The sequence below is a fragment of the Medicago sativa genome, chromosome 2 (assembly GCF_051527215.1).
Source record: "Medicago sativa cultivar Bolivia chromosome 2, Bolivia_mono, whole genome shotgun sequence".
NCBI classification, from domain to species: domain Eukaryota; kingdom Viridiplantae; phylum Streptophyta; class Magnoliopsida; order Fabales; family Fabaceae; genus Medicago; species Medicago sativa.
Window position 1 is genome coordinate 72,805,228 of NC_140750.1, and position 26,106 is coordinate 72,831,333.

Genomic DNA, 26,106 nt, shown 5'->3' on the forward strand with positions numbered 1-26,106 from the left:
GTTGAATTAGGTTTAAACACTTTGTTTAGATCAATTGATTTTAACATCTATTCAGTTTCACTTGTATTGTGTTTTTTAATTTGACAGCTTAGTAATTTTGTTCATATAGGTTTGGTTTGAAATTGTATATTGTTTTGTACTTTGTTCAAGGAATATTAACATTTGATTGTTTAATAAGATTTGAATCGTGAATCTCTCAATTCTGAGATTAAATCTTAATTCACATATTATTGTCTTTTTGATTCATTGATTGTGATTGTTCGAGCACGAATCCAATAGTCAATTTCATTAAAACTTGTTTTTATCAAAACTCCGGAAAATCTTTTAAAAAGCTATTCACCCCCTCTAACTTGGTGAATATCTAGCCATATAGACCAACACATAACGCTTCCGGTTGAGTAGGTTGATGGACGTAGGTACTCAACACCATCCACCATCCTTGTGTCTCCGTGATTGAGTCGACGTTTGATTTAGTCCATTTGATCCTTCAACCCAGACGGTGTTACATCACTTAGAACCCTGAAAATTTTGGGTTTTCCTCCGTTGCAATAAACTACAACTACTTAGGATTACAAAATCCAAAATTTCCCTTACCCTACGAAGTACGAGTTTTAAAACAGTCTTGTATAAGTTCAAATTATATAATTTGTTTTTTTTGGATGTTTTTAGATTATATAATCCGAACCATTTTTTAGTGTGAACAGTGACGAGTCGACAAGGTTGTACGATTTTACGCTTGTTTCAATGAAACCAGTATGAAACCCTCTGATGCAATTGATGAAGTTATTAATGTTCACTCCGCACACCTACTTTGCTAGTTATAATTAATAAAAATGTTTTAGTAAATAATATAAATTTTATTATTTGAATCAACATGGATAATAGTTTTATTTTTTAAACCACACTCAATCCCAAAAACGACAACTAATTTAACACAAAGGGAGTAGTATTATAAAAAAAGTTTTGAGGGGGGACGATGTTGATGTAGTTGTCACTGGTCAAAAGACACAAAGATCTATTGTAAATTTTAAGAGTGTTAGTATGATGTTGTTAGATACATTAAGTGGAGGTTCAATTTTGCTAATATATGATGTTCATTGGACACCTCCTTTTTGCGGTTTCTATAAGCTTAATTTGTTGCACTAGTTCCAATAGAGAGGGTATTAATGTTGTGGTGAAAGATGATGAACGTGTTGTCGTTGCTATTAGTTGCTAGCAAATCTTTTCATTACCAAATTTAGAGGTTGCCGAAGTTTTAGCTATGTGAAAGAGTTTGAAATTTGCGAAAGACATGTCTTTTCTGAATCTTATAGGAGAATCATATGCTTCTAATGTGGTCACGACGTTAAATGTTCACCAACAATCTTCCAAACTATATCGACTTTATTATTGGAGATTATATTAGTTTTAATTTTTGTTTTTGTAATCCAAATTTTTAGCATGTTAGATGTGAAACCAACAAAATTGCTCATTATTTAGTCAAATATACTCTTCATAGTTTATCGTCGGACTCTCACTAATAAAATTGTCTTCTATGTAAAAAAATAGTATAGTATTAAAAAAATAAATCATTTCCCATTTTTAAAATTATGCGAATGGCACCGCCTCAAAGAGGGCATTGAAGCTCTAGATCCTTCCACAGAAAAAGGCAACGCTTCTGCCTTCTGACATACAAGTCCTCCTAAAAAAAACTAAAGAAAAGAAAAAGATAAAATAAAAAGAAAAGAAAAGAATAATAATAATATAAAAAGAGGTGGGTAAGGGTAACGGAAGAATCGAGAGTCAGGAAGAAGAAGAAAGAAGACGATGATGGCCGGTCAATTAACCGCAGCCGCCGCCTCAACCACCACCTACGCTTCTCTTCTCCGCCTTCCTTCTCTCCGGTAATTACCTTTTCTTTCTCTTTTACAACTCTATCGTTTTCTTTTGATTTTGTATGATTCGTGTTTTGCATGTGTTATTCAATTCAACTCTGGTTTTTGCGATTCATCAATTCAATTCAATCCTCTTTTTTTATATTTTCATTTGAAAATCATGCTTGTTATCTTATCAATCAAATTGTGAAATGTTGTTATTTTTCAATTCTGGAGATAGTATTATTATATCTTATCATGTGTTAATTGCTTGTTCATTTTATTGTTCATTTTAATTTGAAATTAAGGAAGATATGTTGTCTCTGTTCGTTAGGTTTTATGGGAGGTTTTAATAGGTCATACCCTTTAGTCTATGAAATAACCAGACATGACACTGACATCGTTAGTAATTTAAGAAAAACACATAATTTAAAGTTATCACGTGTGTATGTGTTGTGTCTGACCCAACCTGACGTGTCAGACACGAACACATCTTCGATCAGAATTGTATCTGCTACAGGGTTTTAGAGTTTACTCTTTAGGTACTTTACCAGTTGGATTTGAGAATACGTGCCTTGTTTATGTTCTTACTGAAAGTGTATGTTCTTACTGAAAGATGTTCTTACTGAAAGATATTTTGTCAACTTATAGATGTTTGTCTCATGATTCAGGTTTGTCTACTTTGTTGTTATTGTTGTTGTTGTTGTTATGGTTATGAGTTGTGTATGTTTTTCCTTGGTTATCCTCTGTTTGTCTTTTAATTTTTAAAGATCACAATTTAAATGTATTTGATTTTTGATTAGGAATAAAGATTTGATTCAACAAAGACGCGTTTCATTCAACGTGAAGAAAAAGAATCTTGCCATCACAGCTCTAGCAGGCAGTTCTCTGGGTAATTATGCGTCATACTTACTAACATTATTTTAATGAATTTATCTGTCAATTTTAATCGTAGGTAGTTGCTTTAATATGATTTTGATGAAATATTATTAGATCTTACTGCAATAATAATAATGAAATAGGAGGATTCATGAAACTTGTATATTGATCTTAGGCTCATAACTTGTCTTAACAATTCCTTTATATGATGCTAAGCCATGAAGACATTTATGCAATGTGCCATCTAAATCCAAAATTGTTTTCAAATTGCATGTGGTTTTTGGCTACAGTGGCCAAAACTTATTTCTAGTTTTTATATTCCCCATTTTTATTTTTATTTTTATTTCAGGAAAATCAGCTACACGACTCACAGCTGTTTCATCTCCATTGTTTACTGATAACCATGGTCACCTCTCACTCAGTGCTCCAACCTCCCGAAGAAGCAGTTCTAGTACTCGTCCACTAGCATATATATACCATTGGTCTGGTTTTCGAATCCCTGCAAATTCTGAGAAGCCAGAATGGTGGTGGAGAACTTTATCATGTATACCCTATCTAATAGCATTGCAGATGTCTGCTGCTGGGTATTATCTAGAACCTTTGCTTGATAAATTCAAATTATTTGAAAATGTGATCTTTTACATCCCAGGAGCTGTCAACCGATTGCCAACCTGGTTCCCTATATTATACTGCTATTTGGCTATCATGGTAGTGGTGAAAAATAGGGACTTCCCCATTATCTTCAGATTCCATGTAATGATGGGAATGCTACTGGAAATTGCTCTGCAGATTGTATGGGTTGCAAGCAATTTCATGCCACTGATACACTTCAAGGGAACACTTGGGATGTATTATTGGGCTGGTGTGGCGTTGGCATATATTGTCATAATCATGCATTCTATCAGATGTGCTCTTCTTGGTACATTTTCGAACATCCCTGTTATTAGCGAATCAGCTTTCCTTCATTCCCTACTTAATATAGGAGGGTTCCAACGGCCATTTTAGGAAGTAGTCAAGAGCATATTTGTAAACTATATGTGGTTTTGCAGTGAAAGGAAGGATTGATGTTATTGTTTGTAGACTGTAGTTGACATTTTATTCTATTATATAAAGTTATAAGGGATATTGAAATTCTGATATGGATTCTAATAATTGCACTGTTGTTTTTCTTGTTTCTCCCTGCCATGCCAAAATTTAGAAGCTTGAGCATTGTATATAAGTATTTTTTGTAAAACTTGCCTATAAATTTTGTCATACCAAAAATTCTAGAATGGCTTAGTGTTAGTCCATATTCTTACTGCTCAAATCCACTACTATATTAACCTGTCGAAGCGTACAAACGAAATCTGCGTTATACTTGTTTAAGTCATGTATTGCGTTTTTCTGTCTTGGAATTGACCGTATTTGTCTGGTGTCCAGCCCTCTAACAAAAGAGCGAATAAAATAGTTATTTAAACACTAACACAATCATCCACATGGTATGCATGCATTTGGTTGTTATGGATGATTAGAGCATGCATGCATCTGGGTGTTATGGATGACTAGGAACAGAATGGTCACTGGTTTTTGATGAGTTGCAGATTCAGATTTCAGACACTCATATATCAGACTGTTTTGGCTGATATAACAGTGAAGAAGTGATTAAACTTAAACCTCCCTGGTTAGTGTGGTTGTGTACTGTTAATTTAGCTTTAGATTGGAGATGTTTGAGAAAATTAACTATAATAGGTGATAATCTTGCTGTCATATGCCTAGATAGTAGATACCAATGGACGGTGGTAATTTTGCGATAACAGGGTGGTGGTTGAATTTGTCGAAAAGGTTGTGTATTATTTGAAGTGTTATGCTTGGTTCTCTGACTTTTATAGTTTCAACTTCCAACTTTCTAGTAGAGAAAATAAATTAGATTATTGGCACAATTGCTAAAGTTTTGAGATCCTTATTAATGAAATGATGATGAAACCAGTAATAGCTAAAGTTTTGGGATCCTTATTAATGAAATGACGATGAAACCAATAATAGTGATTGCATGTGTAACTGCTTTATATCATGTATGCGGTCTAGGTTATTTGATGAATATGGGAATCTTGATTCTCTCTGTTCTGGTAGCGTTATTGTCAGAATAGGTAATACTGTTGAAAAGGTTTTTTTTTTTTTTTGTTTTGTTTTGTTTCATTCTTTTAATTATGTAAAATAGTTTTGTCTTGTTTTCTCCCTCTAGTGGGTTTGTATCTTGCTTTTAAATCGGCAGAAAATTCAAAGATGAAATGAGCAACCAACATCTTTTTTTTGGTGATGGCCGGGGTTTGAACCCCGGACCTTTGCATATTTTATGCATTGCTCATACCAATTGAGCTAAGCTCACGAGGACAACCAACATCTACCATAGTTTCTTGTTTTCTCCTCCTAGTGTGTTTTATTTTTTTAATTGAAATTACTGTTCTTAATCAGTCACCAATGTTCTGACTGTTTGACAGCGGAGAATCTCTAACTGCAAGGAGTCAGATGTGTTCTATAATTATGTTATTTGAACATCAAAATATAGACTCTTTATGTGACACCTTGTTTATCTCAATTTTCTTTACTTATGAATACATTTTATAGTTATACTAGAAATATTTGAACTATTCTCCTGCTTTTTATAAGAGTGCCGTTTGATCCTGATGCCTGGGTTTGATTTGGTTGAACGGAGAAAAAAAAAAGAATGTAATCGCATATATCACTGTTTTTTTAAAACAATAGTAAATGTTAGTATTGTTAGTTTTTGTTGAAGGTGGAGTTCGAACTCTTAATATCCTTTAAAATTTATTCTTATCTCCTATAAAAATGTAGGTCCAACATTGTGGAAACTATGACATCTAGTCTTTATCCCTTATTGCAACGGTGCAACTTTCATTGATTTTGAATCAAGCTTTAATTTGAACTTCAAAGTTCAAACCTAATTAGTGGAAAATTTATTCAGAAACATTAGTCACAGTTGGTATGTGGGGGAATACATCAATTACCATCCCAATTCTCTATTTCAACAGTGAAACCGTTATTGACTTGTGGAGCTGAGAGGCTTAGTGATCCTTAGATGCAAAAGCCAATTGAGGTTTTAATTTTGGAGTTAGAAATGCTTGTACAATTTGAAAATTGTCAAACATGTTTGGTCGCTATAGCATTAATTTCACTATTGGAAAATATTAGTTCATAGTTTCTAGTTTCTTCTTAGTGATTATAGCAAACTTTTTTATTTTCAACTAGTACCACTACTATTCATTGCAAGACCAGATGCATTTTTCCAATGGCACATGTTAGTTAGATACTACAACTTTCATACTGAGTTTTAGGACCGTTTGATGGTCAGGATAAGATAGAGCATGTATGATCGGAGTTGGCTAACAATGTAAAAATGGTGGCCAATAATGTTTGCTAACAAAGTTGAATAACATCTCTAATAAAAGTCAACTATATTTGATAATCAAATGGTAGCCACTAGCCATAGTCACATTTGTACATCTTTATATGGTTGCTTTGCAAAGACTTCTATATGTTTAAAACTAAGAAACAAATTTTCGTTTAAGAGTAGAAACTTGTATGCTTAGCAACAAAGGAAAAACATCAATGCAAACTACTTTGTGGCTGGCTTACAAATTATACGTTGTCAAAGTGAGAAAATATTTGCCTGTATGCATATTTAACTTAAGCCAAAGGTTGCTTGCTCAAGGTCATTTTTAACTTTTAAACTAAGTTTTGACCCATCCACCATACATTTAGGTAAGCAATTAAGCTCTATAATAGGATTACCCCCTGCAAAATTATTCATTTATTTTAACTAAAATAATATCTTCCAATCAAACTTTCATCCGGTAGTAAAAATCCATGGGATATTACCAACAAGTTCTCATATAACCAAGAGTACAAGAGTCAGTTTAAAAAAAAAAAAAGTAGTATACACACCTACCAAAATAGAAAGGATACCAAAATAAAGTTGGTGAATATATTCAATTTAGTCATTGAAAACGTATTTTGTCAACCTAGTTCTTTATATTATCAATATTATAAAATAATTTTCCTCCAAAAGTAATATTATAAAATAATTTCTAATATTGTAAAATATTAATCGAATTTGTTTTCCAAACTAAATTTATTATCAACCAAACAATTGAGATTAAATGGTTAATAAGCTACACCAAGAACGAATTGTTCATTGCTTTCAAAAACAAAAAAAGAACGAATTGTTCATGAGAATGAGGCCCGGAGGATTAACACAAATGTGTTATCAAACGTATACACACCTCAATACTATATATCATTCTTATATGATGTATGTGTCTTTGAGTTTGATTTTTTTTTCTTTTTGAATAAAAATAATATTTTCTTTTAAAATATCAATAATGTGAAGTATGGTTATAAAAAAAAATGCTTCAAGTACCAATTGGGTTACTTAATGCCTAAAGCAACTAACTAAAAGGCCATTTCAATTCTTAGAAATTTCAAACAAATGGCAGATAGACATTAAAACTAAACAGAAATTATCTAGTTTTTTTCACCCCTCCAACAGAAGAAGCCTAATTCTTCCATTTGTATTGTACATCTCCACTCTCCTCAATCAACTTCAACTTTCACTATCCCACACAAATAAATAAACTTTAAGGGCCGGCGAAATTATTATTTATTCATAATTACACACATTTTACCATTTCAACTCTTAACCGTTGCCAAAACAGCAACAACACTAACAAATATATTGATAAAACCCAAGTGACACGCTCAAACCTTAAAACCTGTAAAGACGAGTTAGACTCAATATAAAACCCTAATAACACCGGCAACTCCAACGCAACGGCAACTTTTCTCTGTCTCCGATGAAGGCGCGAAACACTTCTCCGGTGAACCCTCGTCAACAAAGAAGGTTTCTTCCCTCGCCTTCCACCTCCATAGAATCCACTGAATTTCCTTCCCCTTCCTCCGTGATACGCAAGTCATCGATTCGGAGCCAGGAAGACGATAGGAGACACAAAATAATAGCTGAAGAATCTGTTCTACGTCGTCAACTCTGGCCTTCTTCTGCGAAAAATAAGTCTGGTACACTTGCTGATCACATAACCGAAGATAGAATTATAGAACAAAATGAGAAAAACAAACACAAACACAACAACAAAACTAGTTTCACTCTTTCACAAAAGAGTCGCAGAGAGATTAGAACGTTTGAAAATGATCAAACAAGAGCAATTGGTGGTTCTGGAAGATTCACAGGAAAACTTGCATCTTCTTCTTCATTGAAGAAACTTCTTAATTCTAATAATGGTTCAGGCATTGTTCCAGGAAGGTTTTCCTTGGATGAAAATGCTAAACTGTTCAAGAGAAATTCAAGCATAACTAGCTCTGCTGATACCGAATCCAACAATGAAGCTTTGGCTTCTCCGGCAAGAAAACCAGTGGTGGAAGTTCCTACAAGGTTGATGAGTGATGCAACATTGAGAAGGGCTAGAAGAGGAGCTTCTGATTCTAACATTGGGAATTTGAACGGTGAATCGTTGAAACCGATGATGAAGAGGACTAATTCGATTACGGGGTACAAGAGTTCGAAATCACAGTGGGCTTTGTCACCAGGGAGGTCAGAGTTTTCAAGCCCCACAAAGGCGAAAGGAGTTGAAAAACTACTCAATTTTGGTTTTGATTTCTTCAAGAGTAAAAAATCTGTTGGCCTTAATTCACCATCGAATGGTTTTGGAAACAATGAAGATGTTCATAAGCTTCGTTTGCTTGATAATCGTTTGATTCAGTGGCGATATGCAAATGCTAGAGCACAAATTGTGAATGCAAACATTTCTCGCCACGCCGAGGTACACTTGTTTGTCTAACATATTTTATGAACTTTTATCGAATAAGCATTTCCGTAAGTTGTAAGTTGTTTTCATAAGTTGTCCGGAACACTTGTTGAAATAAACTGAAACTAGGTTACTAAGATATCATGTCATTAACTATTTTTATAATCTTGTTAAAACAAAGTTTATGCTATAAGATAGTTGGTAAATAAGCTAATTCTAAATGCATTTTGTCTCTTTTCTTTATGTGATCTTTATAGCTAATGAGAAATTGAATTAACATTATCTTGGTTTATGAATATTTTTAGAGCAATTTGATATGTGTCTGGGATGGTCTCACCAAGTTCAGAAATAATGTTATGAGAAAGAAGATACAGTTTGCAAGAGAAAAGCTTGAAATGAAAAAAGCTTTTATATTATATTACCAAGTAAGTAGTAAACCTAATTTTGATTAATATCTGCCAAATTTGTTTTTGTAATCAATTCAATATTCTTAACTGATTTATTGTTGTTTTTGGCAGTTAAAGTTATTGGAAGCTTGGGGAAGCATGGAAAGGCAACATGTATCAACAATTACTGCCACCAAAGAGTGTTTGCATTCTGCTGTGTGCAGAGTTCCTCTTTTGGAAGGTGCTAAGGTACATCGGCATGTCGAGTAAAGAGTCTAATTGATATCTTTCGATTTAAGGGATTAAATTGACCGACCGTTACAAAAACATTAAAATGTTTATTTACTCTAGACACGTGCATTGAAATTTTTTATATGTATGTACATAGTCTAAGTGATCATATGATAGGGATGGTGCATTGACAGGATTTTTCTTATGCTTAACTTATAGGTGAACATACAATTTACATCCATTGCTATTCATCAGGCCTCTGATCTCACAGCTTCCATTAAGTCAATGTTAACTTCTTTTTCACCTGCAGTAAGTTTCAAAGTTGTTAATGACGCTAAACATCGTGGTTAATTAGGTTCAATGAATGATTAACGAGTTGTTTATTGAACGTAATTAACTATATATTTGAACTATTGTTGTCAAATTTTGTGTCCAAATATATCTTTTGTTTTCTGAGGGCTGCATTCATATGGAAAATTTTCTCTGTCAACAGGTTGACAAGACTGCTGCAATACTATCAGAATTGGCAAAAGTTGTTACACAAGAGAAGCAACTCTTAGAAGAGTTTTATGATCTTTTACATAACATATCTGTCGTTGAGGTATACTAGTTATTATTGTTTGTATTCATTGCTTTTATGCTTATTACAATTAGAGATAAAATCATTTTAATTTATTTATGGTTGATTTTATCACTATATATGTTGGCAGCTTCAAGAAAGCAGTGTAAAGTGCAGCCTGGTTCAATTTGAAGGTTGGCAAAGGAAATATCAACTGCAGGATTTATTACTAGGGATTACTTTATAGGTCTCTATGTAGATATAGATCAGGAAAACTGACATATATGACTATCTTCATATAAACTAGAAGTAGAAGTTTAGACAAACAGAAATATAGATTGACATATGTTGCTTATTTTGCAAGTTTTCTACTGTATACATGGTCCTCAGATCAAACCTATAACATGTAGGATTAGTTTACTAATTTTAATGCACATTCCTTAAGTTTTATTTCTCCATTTTAATGCACATTCCTTAAGTTTTATTTCTCCATATTTTTGAGAAATGTTTATTAAATACATGCATGCCTTATTAATTGGAATACATCTGTCACTGATTGTTTAATTATTTGGTTATATATAGGTTCTGCTTGTGTTGTAGTTTTGGTGATATAACTGGAGTGTCATATTTGGTGGAGTGATTTCTTGTGTATAGTACAAGCATTGTGATATTTCTGGTCTAATCTTTGCACATCTTGTGCCTATAGACTATATTTTACTTCTACATTTGTCCTTTCAAAAATGAGTTTGTGCTATATATCACACTCAAACTTTTTACCAAGAACACTTGAATGAGATGATAATGAATCCCTTTCGGCTTAACTAGAGGTTTTGGGATCGAATACAAATCTCGGAATGCAATTTTTACCAAGAACACTTGAATGAGATGATAATGAATCCCTTTCGGCTTAACTAGAGGTTTTGGGATCGAATACAAATCTCGGAATGCAATAATGTTAAATCTCTTGAGGAAGAGTTTTGTCATCCATTTCTGTCTAACCCAACTCGATGGATTAGTCTTTGCAGTTGCGCACAAAGGAAATCCATATATATATATATATATATATATATATATATATATATATATATATATATATATATATATATATATATATATATATAAAAGACAAACTTAGTTTATGCTTTATCAAACTCAAAATGAGATGATAATGAATCTCTTCCAGCTTAACTAGAGTTTTTGAGTTTGAATCTCTCGGAATGTAATAATGTTAAATTTCTTGAAGAAGAGTTTTATCATCCATTTCGGTTTAACCCAGCTCGAGGAGTTAGTTTCTGCAGTTGCGCACAGATGATATCCAAATATAAAAAAATAAAATAAAAAACTCAAACTTAGTTTATGCTTTATCAAACTCAGATAGTTGCAATCATAACAACTACATAATTTTCCCTTAAAAAAAAACTATAAAAGTTTGTTACGTGTAATTTATTAAAATTAATTTTGTAACTAATGGATACAAAATATATAGTTGTGTTGCTAGCACTTTTTTTATCGCTAAGAGAAACTCTTATTTATTTATTTTTTGATAGATGCTAACACTACGTTTTAAAATCTGAGTTTCAACATATACTGAGAAAATAACTTTACATATACTGAGAAAATAAATTTTACTTATTGACAAATTTAATATTTATTTTATTTTAACCGATAATTCCATAGTATTTTAGTAAATTTTTAACAATATGTTCTTTTTAGTATACTACTATAGAAATAATTATTCATTTTAACCTATATTTAGTTTACATAGCCCTGAGCTGACATATATGTTCCAATTTACATGTGAATTTTTTATCATGTTGATAGTTTTTGAAATTGTAAGAGTAGTTAAATTGAGTTTGCAAAAGTGTACTTTAATGAGTTTGTGTAAAAGCACTTGAAATGAATTTACATAAATGTACTTGAATTGAATTTGTATAAACACACTTGAATTGAGTTTAATTAAGATTTAGAAACTGAAAATTTATAAGTGATACATAAACTTAGTTTATATTTTTTAAGGAACATAACTAAATTTATGTAAACATACTTAAATTGAGTCTAGGTACCTAAAACACAAAATAATTGAAAGTAAGATTTTTTTTTTTTTTTTTTATTTTTTTACATTTGAACATGGACAAGAGAGATAGTGGAGAAGGGATAATTTGGGGATTAGAATTTAGGGTAAAATATGCTTTTCGTCCCTGCAATTATAGGCCATTTGAATTTTCGCCCCTGAGCTTACTAATCCTCCCATTTCGTCCCTGTAAAAGTTAATCACTTGAAATTTCGCCCCTCTCCCCTTTTAATCACTGCCACGTCAGCAATTTACCAAAATGGCATGGGGAATTGACGAAAATACCCCTGGCTTATTTTTTTTCCTTAAAAAAAATTTCAAAATTTTGAAAATTCTTTTTTTAAATTAAAAAAATCTGAATAATTAAAAATCATAAAAAATTTCGGAAAAAAAATGTTAAAATTAAAACTGAAATTTTTCGGAGAAAAAATCGTAAAAAAAATTCGGGAAAAAACTGGGAAAAAAATTTTAGAAGGGAAAAAAACAAAAAAAAAAAAAGCCAGGGGTATTTTCGTCAATTCCCATGCCATTTTGGTAATTTGCTGACGTGGCAGTGATTAAAAGGGGAGAGGGACGAAATTTCAACTGATTAACTTTTACAGGGACGAAATGGGAGGATTAGTAAGCTCAGGGACGAAAATTCAAATGGCCTATAATTGTAGAGACGAAAAATATATTTTACCCTAGAATTTATAATTTGTATAAGAGAGGTGTAACTAGAAATTAAGAGGGTGTAACTAGCAGAAATCAACAAAAATTTCTTTGGTTTGGTTTCTGATTCGTGAAAGTTGAGGTTCTTTGTTTCTTCTCCCAACATCAACTGAATCAGGTAATTTCGTATTATTTTATTTTCAATCTGTTATTTTTTTCTTACTATAAAGATTTGAAATTTTGCACTCTCATCTATTATTAATATGATTTCATATATGGTGTGTATGATTTTACTATAAGATCCATTGACCCACTTGATCCAATGGTTGTAAAACATGCTCTATTGTGGACCACCTAGGTTGATAAGGTTTTGTTTGTTGATGTATTTGTGGTGTAAAATGAATTAAGGAACATGTTTTATGGTACAATTGTCTAGTTCCAATTACAAAGTGAAAAGCAAAAAAAAAAATGTTGAAGACAATTCTAGGTTGCTGCAAAGTATATATATCAGAAAGCAGAAACAAGAGTGCATTGGAATCAATTGAAAAAGCTGCTAAGTTGTTTCCATTAGCACCAATTATTAACAAGTTTGAAGATGTGGCTTATAATAGAGTTGGTTACACTCTTGTATCTGAATTGGATTCGGTGTCTAATGAAAAGTCATCATGTGATTTGACAAATGCTGTGTTGGCTATGGTGAAGGCTGCATTTGATAATATTGATTTTGAGGTTCATAGTGGAACTCATCCTAGACTTGGTGTTGTTGATCATATTTGTTTTCATCCACTGGTTGATGCTTCATTGGATCAAGCAGCTAGGGCTGCAAGGTGTCTAGCCAGTGACATGGGTTCTAGTTTGCAAGGTTAGTAGTTGCATAGCATGATTTTAAGGGTTATGAGTTTAATAACTTTGTATTAATGATGTAGACGTCTAATTACATTTCATGATTTTGTCGTATCATCGTAGTACTTCTTATGTGTTTGGTTCTGTTGCGACAAAAATTGATTTTGAATGTATTGATTCTGCAAAATGGAATCTAACTAAAAGTGAATTGGACAATAAATTTGAGTCTAAAAATCAATTGTATGGCAAAAGCTCCAAATTGTTGCTTTGAGTTAAAATCAATTTTGAAAGCAAAATGAATTCTACTCGAGAACATCCAAACCTTTCTTAGAATGTATTCCCATAGATGCAAGTTGGTAACATATAATTACTAATTAGATGTATGTGCTTATATAATTACATGTTAGTGAATGGTTATTAGTTTTTCTAATATATACTAAAGGGGAATGTTATTTCTTGGGAATAAAGTTGGATACTTCTGTAGACATGGTAAAAAAAGAATTCTGGCCATTTCAAAAGGATTCGCTTAAAACATAAAATTTATCAGTCCGTGCTTATTGTGTATTCATAAGTTCACCGACGTTCTATGAATTACCAGGAGCCACTTCCTTCAGTATTGCCACTGTTGAATAATTAATGTAGAAGAATTATGCCACTGCAGAGTTAAAAACATAGACAGGATTGTCCTCACTTGTACATATTTGTGTGTTTATAAGTTTTGAGAACATGTATACTCTTGGTTTTTGTTAGACTTTGAAAGGACCAGCAGAAAGGCATCTTGATGCAAAAGTGCAAATGCTTTAAGCACAAACCAGTGAAATTTGATATGGTTTCTTGCATATTCTTTTTTGGTAGTGGCAATAATCTAAGAAATATATTACTTTCTAGCTAACATGTAGCACAAAGGCGGAAAGCACTAAAGTGTGTGTTATGTAATAACTTAACATTTGCAGTGTGTATGCTTCTGGACATCATCTTTAATCTATTAGAAGTATGCTGCTGATGATACTTCAGAAGTGAACTCTTTCTTCCCAATCTTAGGCCTTTTGTTGGGTTGCAATTGATCTATAACCAATGAACAATTCACATTAACAACAGATTTCCTAAGATGAATAAAGTCATCAATCACCAGCCTTATAGGAACCTTCACCACTATTAACAAAGGAATATGTCTTAGTTGCTGATCTCGCATTAGTTGATTTTGCATTTAAGGACCAAAATCACTATCTCTTGATTATTAGATTTGAATTATGCCTTCATGTTAAATTCTTCTTAATTCTAAGGTTACATTTTGTTGGATATTTCCATGTTTGCACATGATTTTATTTTCTTCGATAGAACACATGATTACCATATTTTATACATTATAAAAGTGATTATTTATGAAACTGTATATTAGCACATGTTGATCATATTTCTAAATTATTAGTTCAGTTGCACATCAATGATCATCAAAATTCCCTGCAGTTCCTACTTTCTTATACGGAGCAGCACATGAAGAGGGGATGAAACTTGATTCAGTCAGAAGAACATTTGGTTATTTCAAACCAAATTCTAGCGAAAACCAGTGGATTGGCGTGCAAAGGTCAGACACTTTGCCCTTGAAACCATATAGTGGTCCATCTCAAGTGATTCCAACAAAAGGTGTTGTGGTCATTGGAGCAACCAAATGGGTTGATAACTACAATGTCCCTCTGTTATCTTCTGATATTAGCGCCGTACGCAGAATTGCAAAACGGATTAGTGGAAGAGGCGGTGGACTTGCTTCGGTACAGGCTATGGCACTGACGCACGGCGAAGGTATCATTGAAGTAGCTTGTAATTTGTTGGATCCAAAGAATGTTGGTGGCGAGAAAGTGCAACAAGAAGTTGAACAACTTGCACAGGAAGAAGGTATTTCTGTTGATAAGGGATACTACACAGACTATTCACAGGAAGAAATTGTTAAAAGTTACTTGGAGCTGTTTGAAGAGAGAATTTAATGTGGCAAAATTATTACTTTCTCATGCACTGAGAAGGTTAATTCCATCTGGTGAATTTTTATTCCAGTGTCAAATTGGCCTTTCCTTGAAAGCAAAATTTATGGACTAATTTTTCATATAAAGTCCGACCATTTGTGTCAACTTAGAATATTCTTATTATTAATTAATTGTATTCAATTGCAAATATTAAAAATAAAAGTCATAATAATGTAATCATGTTCGAAGTCAACGTCGTAATTAGGTCTATTGTTTAATATTTTCTGTCTATTATCTACAAACTAATCATACATCATCTGTTTCATTGTGTGTTTTTCCATTGATCCTTTTTATCTAGCTTAACATGGAAAAGTTTATCTCAGAGACAAAATTAGCTCTGCAATGCAACCACTGAATCCGTCATCAACAGTAGCCAAAAAACTTTTGATCTTATTAATCAGTTTAGGTGAGGGTGCCTAGGAAAATTACTGGTTTAACAATTGTTTTGTTTGTTTTTCAAATATGGAATGGTTGGTTTAAATTTGTAGTATTATAGGTTTAATTTGTGTTATTTAAAATAAGCATAATCCAAGTAGTGGATTAACCATTTCAATTCTGTGGGCTTACGTGTTGGGCAAGTAATAAAAAAAGGTAAAGTGGAAACAAATTTTTTAAGCGTTTATTGAAAAGGACAGAATGCTTTTTGTTATGACAAGAGATGTAGTTATTAAATACAAAAAAATTATTTTTTATAAGAAACTTTTAAAGTGAGGGATGACAGATGGATTTGAGAAATAAAGGCTTTTAAATTGAGTTTGAGTGAAGAAATGGGAAAAAAAATTATCTGCATGTAAAAGCAAATCAGATAGTAAAAGATTATGAAAATATTTGATGTGTTGAACGAGAATTTGAACTGGCAAAGATCGTTCTTCTCCGTATTTAATTTTTGTGAGTCTGATCTATCTTTTCTTTGAAACAAAACAAAAAAAATAAGATCATACAATTCATGCAATTTTTGCTTTTGGAAGTAACTTCTTGTTTTCTTGTATGATGACAATAATGGAATGACGTGGGGACATTATTGGGTGGATGAAAGTGATGTATATTGCACTGGACCATATAAAAATGATAGTCCCATATAATACTCCCCACCTTGGATACAAGTTCACATTTCAAGTTTGTTGAAGTACAATTTGTGAACACAAGTTTCAGCTAGAGAAGAGAAGGATCACCATGGCTTTCAATTATCCTACAACCAAGGTCAGAGAAATCTCTTTCCTTATCTTTTTCTTTCTCTGATGACTGATGTTAACATTATTAGACCATATTATATATATGATGATACTATTTTGTTACTTATGGTGACAATTTTATTAACTTATTAAACACATATATGTTCCACTTTCTTAACTAAAGTATGTATCTCTATCCTTCTTTCTTGTTCTTGTTTGTTTATATGATACTGTTGATGTTTCAGGTTAAGAATATAATGATAAAACTCCAATTGGTTAAGTTTGTAGTGTTACAAGTATAATAATTGTTGAACTAAAACCATTGATTCTAAATCTTTTTCTTAGAATAAATGAATTAAGTTCAAATTTTCCATTTCTATTCTTTTCAACAATAAACCTGCAAGTTTTTCTTCAAGTTTTTTTTTTTTTACTTCAATCATGTTCTTGTTTGAATAATGTATATATTTTTTATTTATTTCATATATATATATCCTCTAGAAAAACTACTTGAATATGTACCTAAAAAAGTCACGTGTGTTAGAAATTGTGGATAAGACTAAGTTCTCAATTTTTTGTGTGATACAATTATTATTTTTAAATGATAATAATAGCTATTGACAGGCATTCACATGGTGTAGGGACACTCAAACAAGGGAGTAGATCCTCTCAATTGATAATGTTTCATTTCTTTTTAACCTATTTGTCAAGGGACATCCACAACATCTATTTCTTTTTGGTTTCACAACATCTATTTTATTTTGGATAGACAAATGTTATGTATTACCAAGAACACTTAAATGAGATGACACGAGTCTCTTAAAGTTATTAAATAGATGCCCTGTATAAGAATTATATTAAAGCAACTTAGGAACGTATCATCTAACACTTATACAACTGTTCATGTCATCAAATAAGCTATTTCAAACATCTAAATATATTTATTCTCTTATTTCTTCTTCAACAGAACAATATTTCACCATCTTACTATTTGTGTAGGAGCAAAAGAAAACGGCAGACCATTCCATGTTACTGTGCTGCAAATTCTTTATCTCGGAAGGACGCAACATTGCTACTCTTGATGCAGTTGAACGAGCAGCGAGGTCGAACTCAGAAACTGTCGTTGTGCACAAATTTCATGATAGAACTTACAACAGGGCAAGGTACAACCTCGTATCGTATGTCTTACACGACTGCACAGGAAATGCAATATACAGTCCCCTGCAACAAACTGTGCTGGCCATGGCTGAGGCTGCATTCAATGCCATCAACCTTGAATTTCATGATGGAGCTCACCCCCGCTTAGGCGCAGTTGATGACATTGTTTTCCACCCGCTTGCTCGTGCATCATTGGACGATGCAGCGTGGTTGGCAAAATCTGTGGCGGTAGACATTGGCAACCGATTCAATGGTAAGTCATAAAGGACTTATATTTGTGGAATGTTGTACATTGATGCACCATTATTTGTGTTGCACATATGTAGTTGGTTTTTCCTACTAGCATAAATTTCATGTCACTCACTAACTCCAAGTGAGATATAAGTTCAAGTATCGTTTAAAATGTTTGGTCATGGATAGGTAAGACCTTGATACAGAGATTAGGATTGCTACTGTGTTACTAAATATTCACAATTCTAGATTAAGGAATTAACTTCTAACAAATATAAGACTGCCAACAATTAATAGACCTGCAATTCATCAATTTGTTAAAATGTACTCGATTTTGGTATGCTGCGATTATTGTTAACAGTGTGGGGTGCTGGCTATGCTGTAATGCCTTGTTTGTTGCCTCCTCGGAATACCTTTCTTTTGCTTAAGAAAATATTAAAATTTCATTTTAGAACAATCAAATCCAACAATTTAAGAACATCATAATACCATAGCATTAATCGTATTGCAAGAGAATTTAATCCTTTTTTTGTTGTTGACACTTACACTGCGTTTTTTGTTATATATGAAAATGCAGTACCTGTATTTCTTTATGCTGCTGCACACCCAACCGGGAAACAACTCGATGCAATAAGGCGAGAGCTCGGATATTACCGGCCTAATTCCATGGGAAACCAATGGGCAGGGTGGACTATGCCCGATATCCTACCTCAAACACCAGACGAAGGGCCTATTGTTGTTTCAAGATCCAAAGGCATCTCAATGATCGGTGCGCAGTCTTGGGTCACTCTCTACAACGTACCACTCATATCGACCGATGTATCCGCAGCAAAAAGGATTGCAAGGAAGGTTAGTGCTCGTGGTGGTGGGCTTCCTACTGTGCAAACGCTCGGGATTGTTTGTGACGGTTCCACTGAAATAGCTTGCATGTTGTTGGAGCCTAATCGGATTGGAGCTGATAGGGTGCAGAATTTGGTTGAGATGTTGGCAGCACAAGAAGGGTTGGATGTCGAAAAAGGATACTATACTGACTTGTCTCCAGAAATGATAGTAGAACAATACACGAACCTAATCTCTGCTAAACAATCATCACCATAGCTAGTTATACTTGTTGATGAAAAATGAAAATTCAACAAGTTATTAATAGGCATTTGGCATTGCAATTCAGTAAATAAAAATAAGTTGTAATTGCTTAAATGGTTGGAAGGAAAATTGAAGCAGGTATTTCAAAATTGTGTGTAACATCTAACTTTGAACATGGAGTGTTAACTTATTGCGGATCATTAATGTATGATTTCTATAAGCATTAAGCACACTTATTGGGTTGACGGCTACAATGACCCTCTATTATCTTCTGATATTAGTGCCGTTTGCAGAATTGCAAAATGGATTAGTGGAAGAGTGGCGGACTCGCTTCAGGTACAGGACATGGCACTTATTCATGGTGAAGGTATCATTGAAGTAGCTTGTAATTTGTTGGATCCAAAGAATGTTGGTGGTGAAAGAGTGCAACAAGAAGTTGAGCACCTTGCAAGGGAAGTAGGTGTTTCTGTTGAGAAGGGATACTGCACAGACTTTTCAAAGCAAGAAATTGTTAACTTGAGGCTGTTTGAAGAGAGAATTTGATATGGGAAAATTACTTTCTCATGCACTGAGAAGGTTTAATCCATCAGGGGACTAATTTTGTCATATAAAGCTCATCCTTAATTTTTTACCTAATTTTTCAGTGACCATTATACCGATCCTAAAAGAGTTCATAAACGATTCTCACTTGTCTCCCAGTTCTGCTTATCCTTCCAAAAATGTTTTATGTATAGAAACATCAAATGATGAGTGAATCAGTGAACCAAAACCTTATTGATACATCTCAGTTTGCAAGTTTGATAATGGAAATTACTCATCATAGTGTCAGATTTGAAATTTACATAGGCTAAGGTATATACAGAATGAGAAAATAGTGTTTGACTTTGGGGGAATCTGAATTCCTTGCCTGTACACAGATACTGCAGTTAGTGAATCAAAGTCTTCAGATGAAGATTGGACGGCTTATACTCCGAATAGCGTTTTAAATATGATTTACTATAGTCAAAACTTGTTTTATGTTCATTCAAATATTCGAATGTACTGAAGTCATTGCAGAAATCCGGATCCTTGAATTTGAGGTAATGTTGTTCATGAAAGATCTTGCAGGTAAAATGATATGATTTGCAAAGATATTGATAATCATAGAGTTCAGTTGATGGCTCTCCTGATCTTATCTCATGCGAGGTCAGGGAGAACAACAAACTTCATTGAGGATTTACAATGAAATTTACGTATAACCTTCCAATTGCTGAATTCTCGACTAGAACTTAAGTCATAGTTGGTATGAGCAGAAAGTCTGACCATTTGTGCGAAATTAAAATATTATTGATTAATTGTATTCAATTGCAAATATTAAAAATAAAAGTCATAATAATGTAATCATGTTCGAAGTCAACGTCATAATTAGACCTACTGTTTAACATTTTATGTCTATTATCTAGAAACTAATCAAACATCATATGTTTTATTGTGTTTTTCCCCATTGGTCATTTTTATCCAGCTTAACATGAAAAACTTGATCTCATAGACAAAAATAGCTCTGCAATGTATATTACAACATAGAGCTTCACATTGGTTTTAGTGTATAAGACAATTACTTGCGTAGCAAGCTATCTCTAGTTCATAGAATTCTCCACTAGTTAGACTACAATAGTTAGTATGAGAACTCTTTCTTGTATAAATAAATGATGTATTCTCCTTATTCATCAATTAAAAAATTACACATTCATTCATGTTTATCGCTTCATAAGATGGTATCGGTTTTCTCTCATTTCTTAAGAGAAAAGTTAGTTACAATCTTAACTACCTCATAACCGTTTTTGATTATGCCTTCTTCCGCTATGCTTCGTTGTTCATCCTTGATCTTCATCTTCTTCGATGATTCTGCATTGATTTCTTGTTGATTTTCATTCGTGTTTCTGGTGAATTGTTCTTTGGTAATTAGCTTCACATTATCCGTTTGATCTTGAATTTCATCAAGATTTGTTGTGTTTTCTTCAGTTTCTTCTTTGATTCGGTCTTCTCTTAGTTCCTTGATTATGTTTTGTTCATCATTCATCATGCCTCCACGTCTAAATCCCGCTTTGAATCAACCTCAACAACCTAATTCTGAATCAATCTTCTATGTGCATCCAAGTGAAGGTCCAAATTCAATTACAGTTATGCCTAAACTCAATTGCTCCAATTATTGTGCATGGAGCGTTCTATGCAGCATGCACTTGGTATGAAAAACAGGCTTGCGTTCATCAATGGTATTGCACCTGATCGTTTGGATTTGATTATAGGTGTGTGGGAAATGTGTAATCATCTAATTCATTCTTGGTTGATTAATTCGGTTTCTAAATCAATAGCACAAACCATAGTTTTTCATGATTATGCTTTGGATGTTTGGGAAGAACTCAAAGAACGTTTTTCTATGGCTGATAGAATTTGTATATCTGCTTTGCCTTCTTCAATCAATAATCTCAAACAAGGTTCTAAGGAAGTGCGGATTATTTCACTGAATTACGTTCATTGTGGGAAGAATTGAATTCTCATTGTGGGAAGAATTTTAACTATTGTAGATTACCACAGAAGATGCTTATGGATCATTCTCCTTAAATCTAAATCTGAAGTATCCGTCCATGTCCAAAACTTTATTATCATTGTTGAAACACGGTATCACATAACTCTCAAAGTTATAAGAACTTATAATTGCCCTGAGTTCATTCTTCCCAATTTTTATGCAACTAAAGACGTTTCACATCATAGGTATTGTGTTGAAACCCCTCAACATAATGATATAGTTGATAGGAAACATCAACTTATCCTTAATATAGGGAGAACACTCTTATATCAATCAAAATTTCCTACATCCTTTTGGTCCTATGTTGTGTTACATGTCATTTTCCTCGCCTATCTTACAGATACTCTCATAGTGAATTCTGATAATCAGAGTCCAATCACTACCATTAATACAGATACTCCATCCACTAATATCCATCCATCTCCTATCATTTCACCTTGCACTAATCTCAAAAAATCCTCCAGAACCAAAACTCCACCTTTATAGTTGCAAGATTACATATGGAGTGCTTTTAATTCTCCATCATCCAATAATTCATATTATATGTTGAACTATATTTCCTGTCATAATCTATCTAACAATCATTGTTGGTTTGTTTTGCCTCTAATCAATCACACAGAGCTTATATCATATGTTGAGGCTAGCAAGTTTGAATGTTGGATAAGAAATGCAAGTTGATCTACCTCCTAATGTGAAACCAATAGGTTATAAATGGATTTATAAGATCAAACTCAACGTTGATGGTACAATAGAAAGATATAAAGCCAGACTAGTTGCAAAAGGCTATAATAAGATTGAAGGTCTATATTATTTTGACACTTAAATCACCAGTGGCCAAACATACTACTATCAGACTAGTTCTATCTTTAGCTTCAGTGCATCATTCGTATTTACATCCACTAGATGTCAATAATGCATTCATGCATGGTTACCTCAAAGAGGATGTTTATGTGCAGATTTCCTTGGGCGTCTCACCTAAAAAGCTATATCAAGTGTGGAAGCTTATCAAATCTTTGTATGGCCTTAAACAAGCCAGCATGAATGGTATGAAAAGCTTACTTCTCTCCTCATTATTCATCGGTATTAGCAAGCTTTTACTGATCATTCCTTGTTCATCAAGACTTGTAAATGTCAGTCTTAACTTGCGATAATCAAAGTGCACGCCACATGGTAGTCAATCAGTCTTCCATGAAAAACTAAACACATCTTAATTGTCACATTGCAGAGAAAAATTACATGCAGCATCATGAAATTACTTGCAGTCACTTCCAAGGACTAAATTGCAGGTATTTTTTACAAAATACTTTCTCTATTATCCAAGTTGGGATCGATAGAGATTTATCCAAGTTGCTTCACATTAGTTTTACGTGCAAGTCAATGCTTGGATACAAACACAAATAAAAAAAATGTGCATTTAATTATTTTTTCTTTTAAATTTTTTTCATTTATATGTGTACACCTAAACATTCATTATTTGCGTTTGTGACCAATTATTTCTCTAATTTTACATGTTTGGATTTAAGGAAAGTGAAAGGATGGATTAAAGAAAGATAAAAAGTTTATTTATTTTCATAAATTTACAGAAAAGCCCTTACTTTTTGAAGACTATTTTTTACCTTTTACCAATTTATTTTTTTATCACGTGACATGACTTTAGGCTAAATATTCTCGGCTAAAAAAAACATCACCCAATTTTTATTTTTAATTATAATAAAGCGCTATCCGTTATATATAATATATTAATGTATATTTTCGGCACTGACTGAGGTAACTGATGTATAATATTTAAAGGTACTTCAAAAAAATGTATAATATTTATTAAAAGTCCATATAACTCAGCATTTATAAAATAAAAAAGATTACTCGTATTATAACCCATATAGAATAAATAAATTTAGTTTTTTTGGACCAAAAAGTAAATAAATTGTAATTATCTAAATTGAATAAATTATCTATAATATTTTTTTAAGTTATCAATAATATTAGTGTTTGTTCTCTCAAAAGAATAATATTAGTATTGTGTTATATGTATAATATTTATTGAATAAACTATTAATATCTATCTAAAATATTGATTTAAATGCCCCTGCAAATGCACGGTGAGATTGGACCTCTATGATTAATCAATTATTTAGCCGCATAATGAGTTTTTAAAAAAAATTACTTAAAATATAAAATAAATAAATTATTTAGCCGCATAATGAGTTTTAAAAAAAACTACTTAAAATATAAAATAAATAAATCCTAGTTTTTTTTGTGGTGGCCTGAGTTTGAACCCTGGACCTTGCATATATTATGCATCCTCCCTACCAACTGAGCTAAGCTCACGAGGATAAATCCTAATTATCTAAGTTGGAAAATTATCAAAAGTGTGTGTTTAGAATAAAAATAATGAGCATATGTAGGCAAACAAAATTATTTCCTTATAAATATTTTTTTTAAGGATATTTCCTTATAAATATATAAAATTGATTACAATAAATAATCATCTAAAATTTTCTCTATCAATTTAATATTTAAAAAATTAATGAATTATGTCTATTAAATTTGACAAAATCTATGCTAAATGAAATATAATTTAAAATGAAATTTAATGAAGGAGAAAACTGAGAAACAAATAAATAGTTTGAAACAAGGACAAAACTCGTGTGAATTTATTTATGTATTTTTCATATGATTCTTAGCAAAAACTTACTTTTCATGTGTAGTTTATTTAGGTACCATATGAAAAGCACCTAAGAAAATGCACATAAGTTTTTGCTAGAGTTAAAATAAGGATAAAATTTAGGTGCATTTTCTTAAATGTTTTTCATGTGGTACTTTACATAAAATACTCTCAACTACCTATGATTTCTGAAATCCACAATTTTTTCAAAGTATGTTATAACCACAAAATAATTTTTAATTATGTGAAAAACCATACGAAAAGCATGAAAGGAAAATGCACCTAAGTTTTGTCCATAAAATAAAGGATTTTTTTGAATAACACATATTAGCAATTACTTGTTAAAAAAGGACACAAAATATATAAATAAATAAATAAGTCAAATGAATATAATAGTAATAATAGACTTGTGAAGGGGGAAAATAATAGTAATAGTAGCAGTAATTATGGATGCCAAACAATTTATATGCATGATATCCACGTATAAAATCCATCATTGACACGAAATGGATAGCTTAACAGGTATACACAGATAAAATAAATTGATATTTTCATTACTTTAAATTAATGGATACAGATGTAGAAGTAATGGTATCTCTACACCTTGTTCATAATGATAATTAAGACGTGCAATTTATGTAGAGATATTTATACTATATAAAACATCGATTTTTTGATTAAAAATTTGTTAATGAGTTAGTATAATACATGCCCGTAATAAACAAATTATAAAATTGAATAATATTTAAAAAATTATAAAAATTAAACTTATTGAATCAAATTATTTTGTAGTTAAAATTTGAATCTAAATATGATTCAATAATTGTCATTCAAAAAAATTAAACTTATTGAATTAAATTATTTTAAATGACACATATTAACAATTAGTTTTGACCTTCACTTTTATTCCTTCAACATTCTTTCATTTTACTTTCATTCTTGTCACTTTCTTTAATCATCTAAACAAAGCTTTAGTGTATAAGACAGTTGCTTACATGGGCAAGCTATCTCTTGGTCATAGAATTCTCTATTGGTTAGACCACAATAGTTTGTATGAGAACTCTTTCCTGTATAAATATATGATGTATTCTCCTTTTTCATTAATGAAACAATTACACTTTCATTCATGTTTGTCACTTCATAAGAATGTAACCACTGAATTAGTCGACACCAAAAGCCAAAAAACTTTTGATATTATTAAGGAGTTTAGATGAGTGTGCCTAGGAAAATTGCTGGTTTAGCAATTGTTTTTTTGTTTATTTTTCAAATATGGAATAGTGCAGTGGTTGGTTTAAATTTGTAGTATTATAGGTTTAATTTGTGTTAATTAAAATAAGCATAACCAGCTAAGAGGATCCAATTCAGTGATTAACCGTTTCAATTCTGTGGGCTTACGTGTCGGGAAAGCAATAACATATTAAGAAAAAGGCAAAATGGAAACAAACTTTTGATTTAATTGTATTTTTGCTCCCTATATTTTTATTATTTTGTGGCATTGGTCCCTCCATTTCAAAGTTAACAATTTTGGTTCATCCATAAAATATTGTCTAAAATACGGTGAGATGACATGTTTTAAATAAATTTTCAATTTTTTTTTTTACAATTTCATTGATGTTGATCTTTCATCATCTTGAAAGCATATACCCTAAAATTTAAACACATGTCGCATCACCTTTTTTAATTCAAAAGTATGATTGATGGACCAAACTGCCAAATTTTAAAATAACGTGATCAATTCCACAAAATAGTAAAAATAGAGTACCAGAACTGCAGTTAAGCTAACTTTTTAAACGTGTTTATTGAAGAGGACATAATGATCTTTGTTAAGATAAGAGATGTATTATTAAATACTATTTTGTTGTTCCGCACGTTATGAAAAAGTTATTACTTTTTATAAGAAACTTTTAAAGTGAAGGATGACAGATAA

At 32.0% G+C, this 26,106-nt stretch overlaps 4 protein-coding genes across 5 annotated transcripts; all 4 read left to right on the plus strand.

The window, feature by feature from the left end:
- Positions 1-1,778: 1,778 nt before the first annotated feature.
- On the plus strand, positions 1,779-3,869 carry LOC146950485 (protein TIC 20-IV, chloroplastic-like). The gene is made up of 3 exons (XM_085746390.1): positions 1,779-1,883; positions 2,657-2,745; positions 3,082-3,869. Exons 1-3 carry the CDS (start codon positions 1,807-1,809, stop codon positions 3,735-3,737), a joined length of 822 nt encoding a protein of 273 aa, XP_085602516.1. The 5' UTR covers positions 1,779-1,806; the 3' UTR covers positions 3,738-3,869.
- Positions 3,870-7,028: 3,159 nt separating this feature from the next.
- Positions 7,029-10,265, plus strand: LOC146950486 (QWRF motif-containing protein 3-like). The gene is made up of 6 exons (XM_085746391.1): positions 7,029-8,563; positions 8,854-8,973; positions 9,067-9,183; positions 9,385-9,474; positions 9,659-9,766; positions 9,876-10,265. Exons 1-6 carry the CDS (start codon positions 7,583-7,585, stop codon positions 9,969-9,971), a joined length of 1,512 nt encoding a protein of 503 aa, XP_085602517.1. The 5' UTR covers positions 7,029-7,582; the 3' UTR covers positions 9,972-10,265.
- Positions 10,266-12,528: 2,263 nt separating this feature from the next.
- LOC146950487 (formiminotransferase cyclodeaminase-like protein) lies at positions 12,529-15,525 on the plus strand. 2 transcript variants are annotated; one of them, XM_085746395.1, is made up of 3 exons: positions 12,529-13,308; positions 14,757-14,874; positions 15,016-15,525. In XM_085746395.1, the coding sequence occupies exons 1-3, from the start codon at positions 12,915-12,917 to the stop codon at positions 15,269-15,271; spliced, it is 768 nt and encodes a 255-aa protein (XP_085602521.1). In that variant the 5' UTR covers positions 12,529-12,914; the 3' UTR covers positions 15,272-15,525. The 2 variants fall into 2 exon arrangements, with proteins under 2 accessions (XP_085602521.1, XP_085602520.1); XM_085746394.1 differs by having other exon boundaries at positions 12,529-12,624; positions 12,883-13,308; positions 14,757-15,525.
- An 872-nt stretch (positions 15,526-16,397) lies between these two features.
- Positions 16,398-19,728, plus strand: LOC146950488 (formiminotransferase cyclodeaminase-like protein). Its single transcript, XM_085746393.1, has 3 exons — positions 16,398-16,507; positions 17,476-17,887; positions 18,443-19,728. Exons 1-3 carry the CDS (start codon positions 16,481-16,483, stop codon positions 18,961-18,963), a joined length of 960 nt encoding a protein of 319 aa, XP_085602519.1. The 5' UTR covers positions 16,398-16,480; the 3' UTR covers positions 18,964-19,728.
- The last annotated feature ends 6,378 nt before the right edge of the window (positions 19,729-26,106 follow it).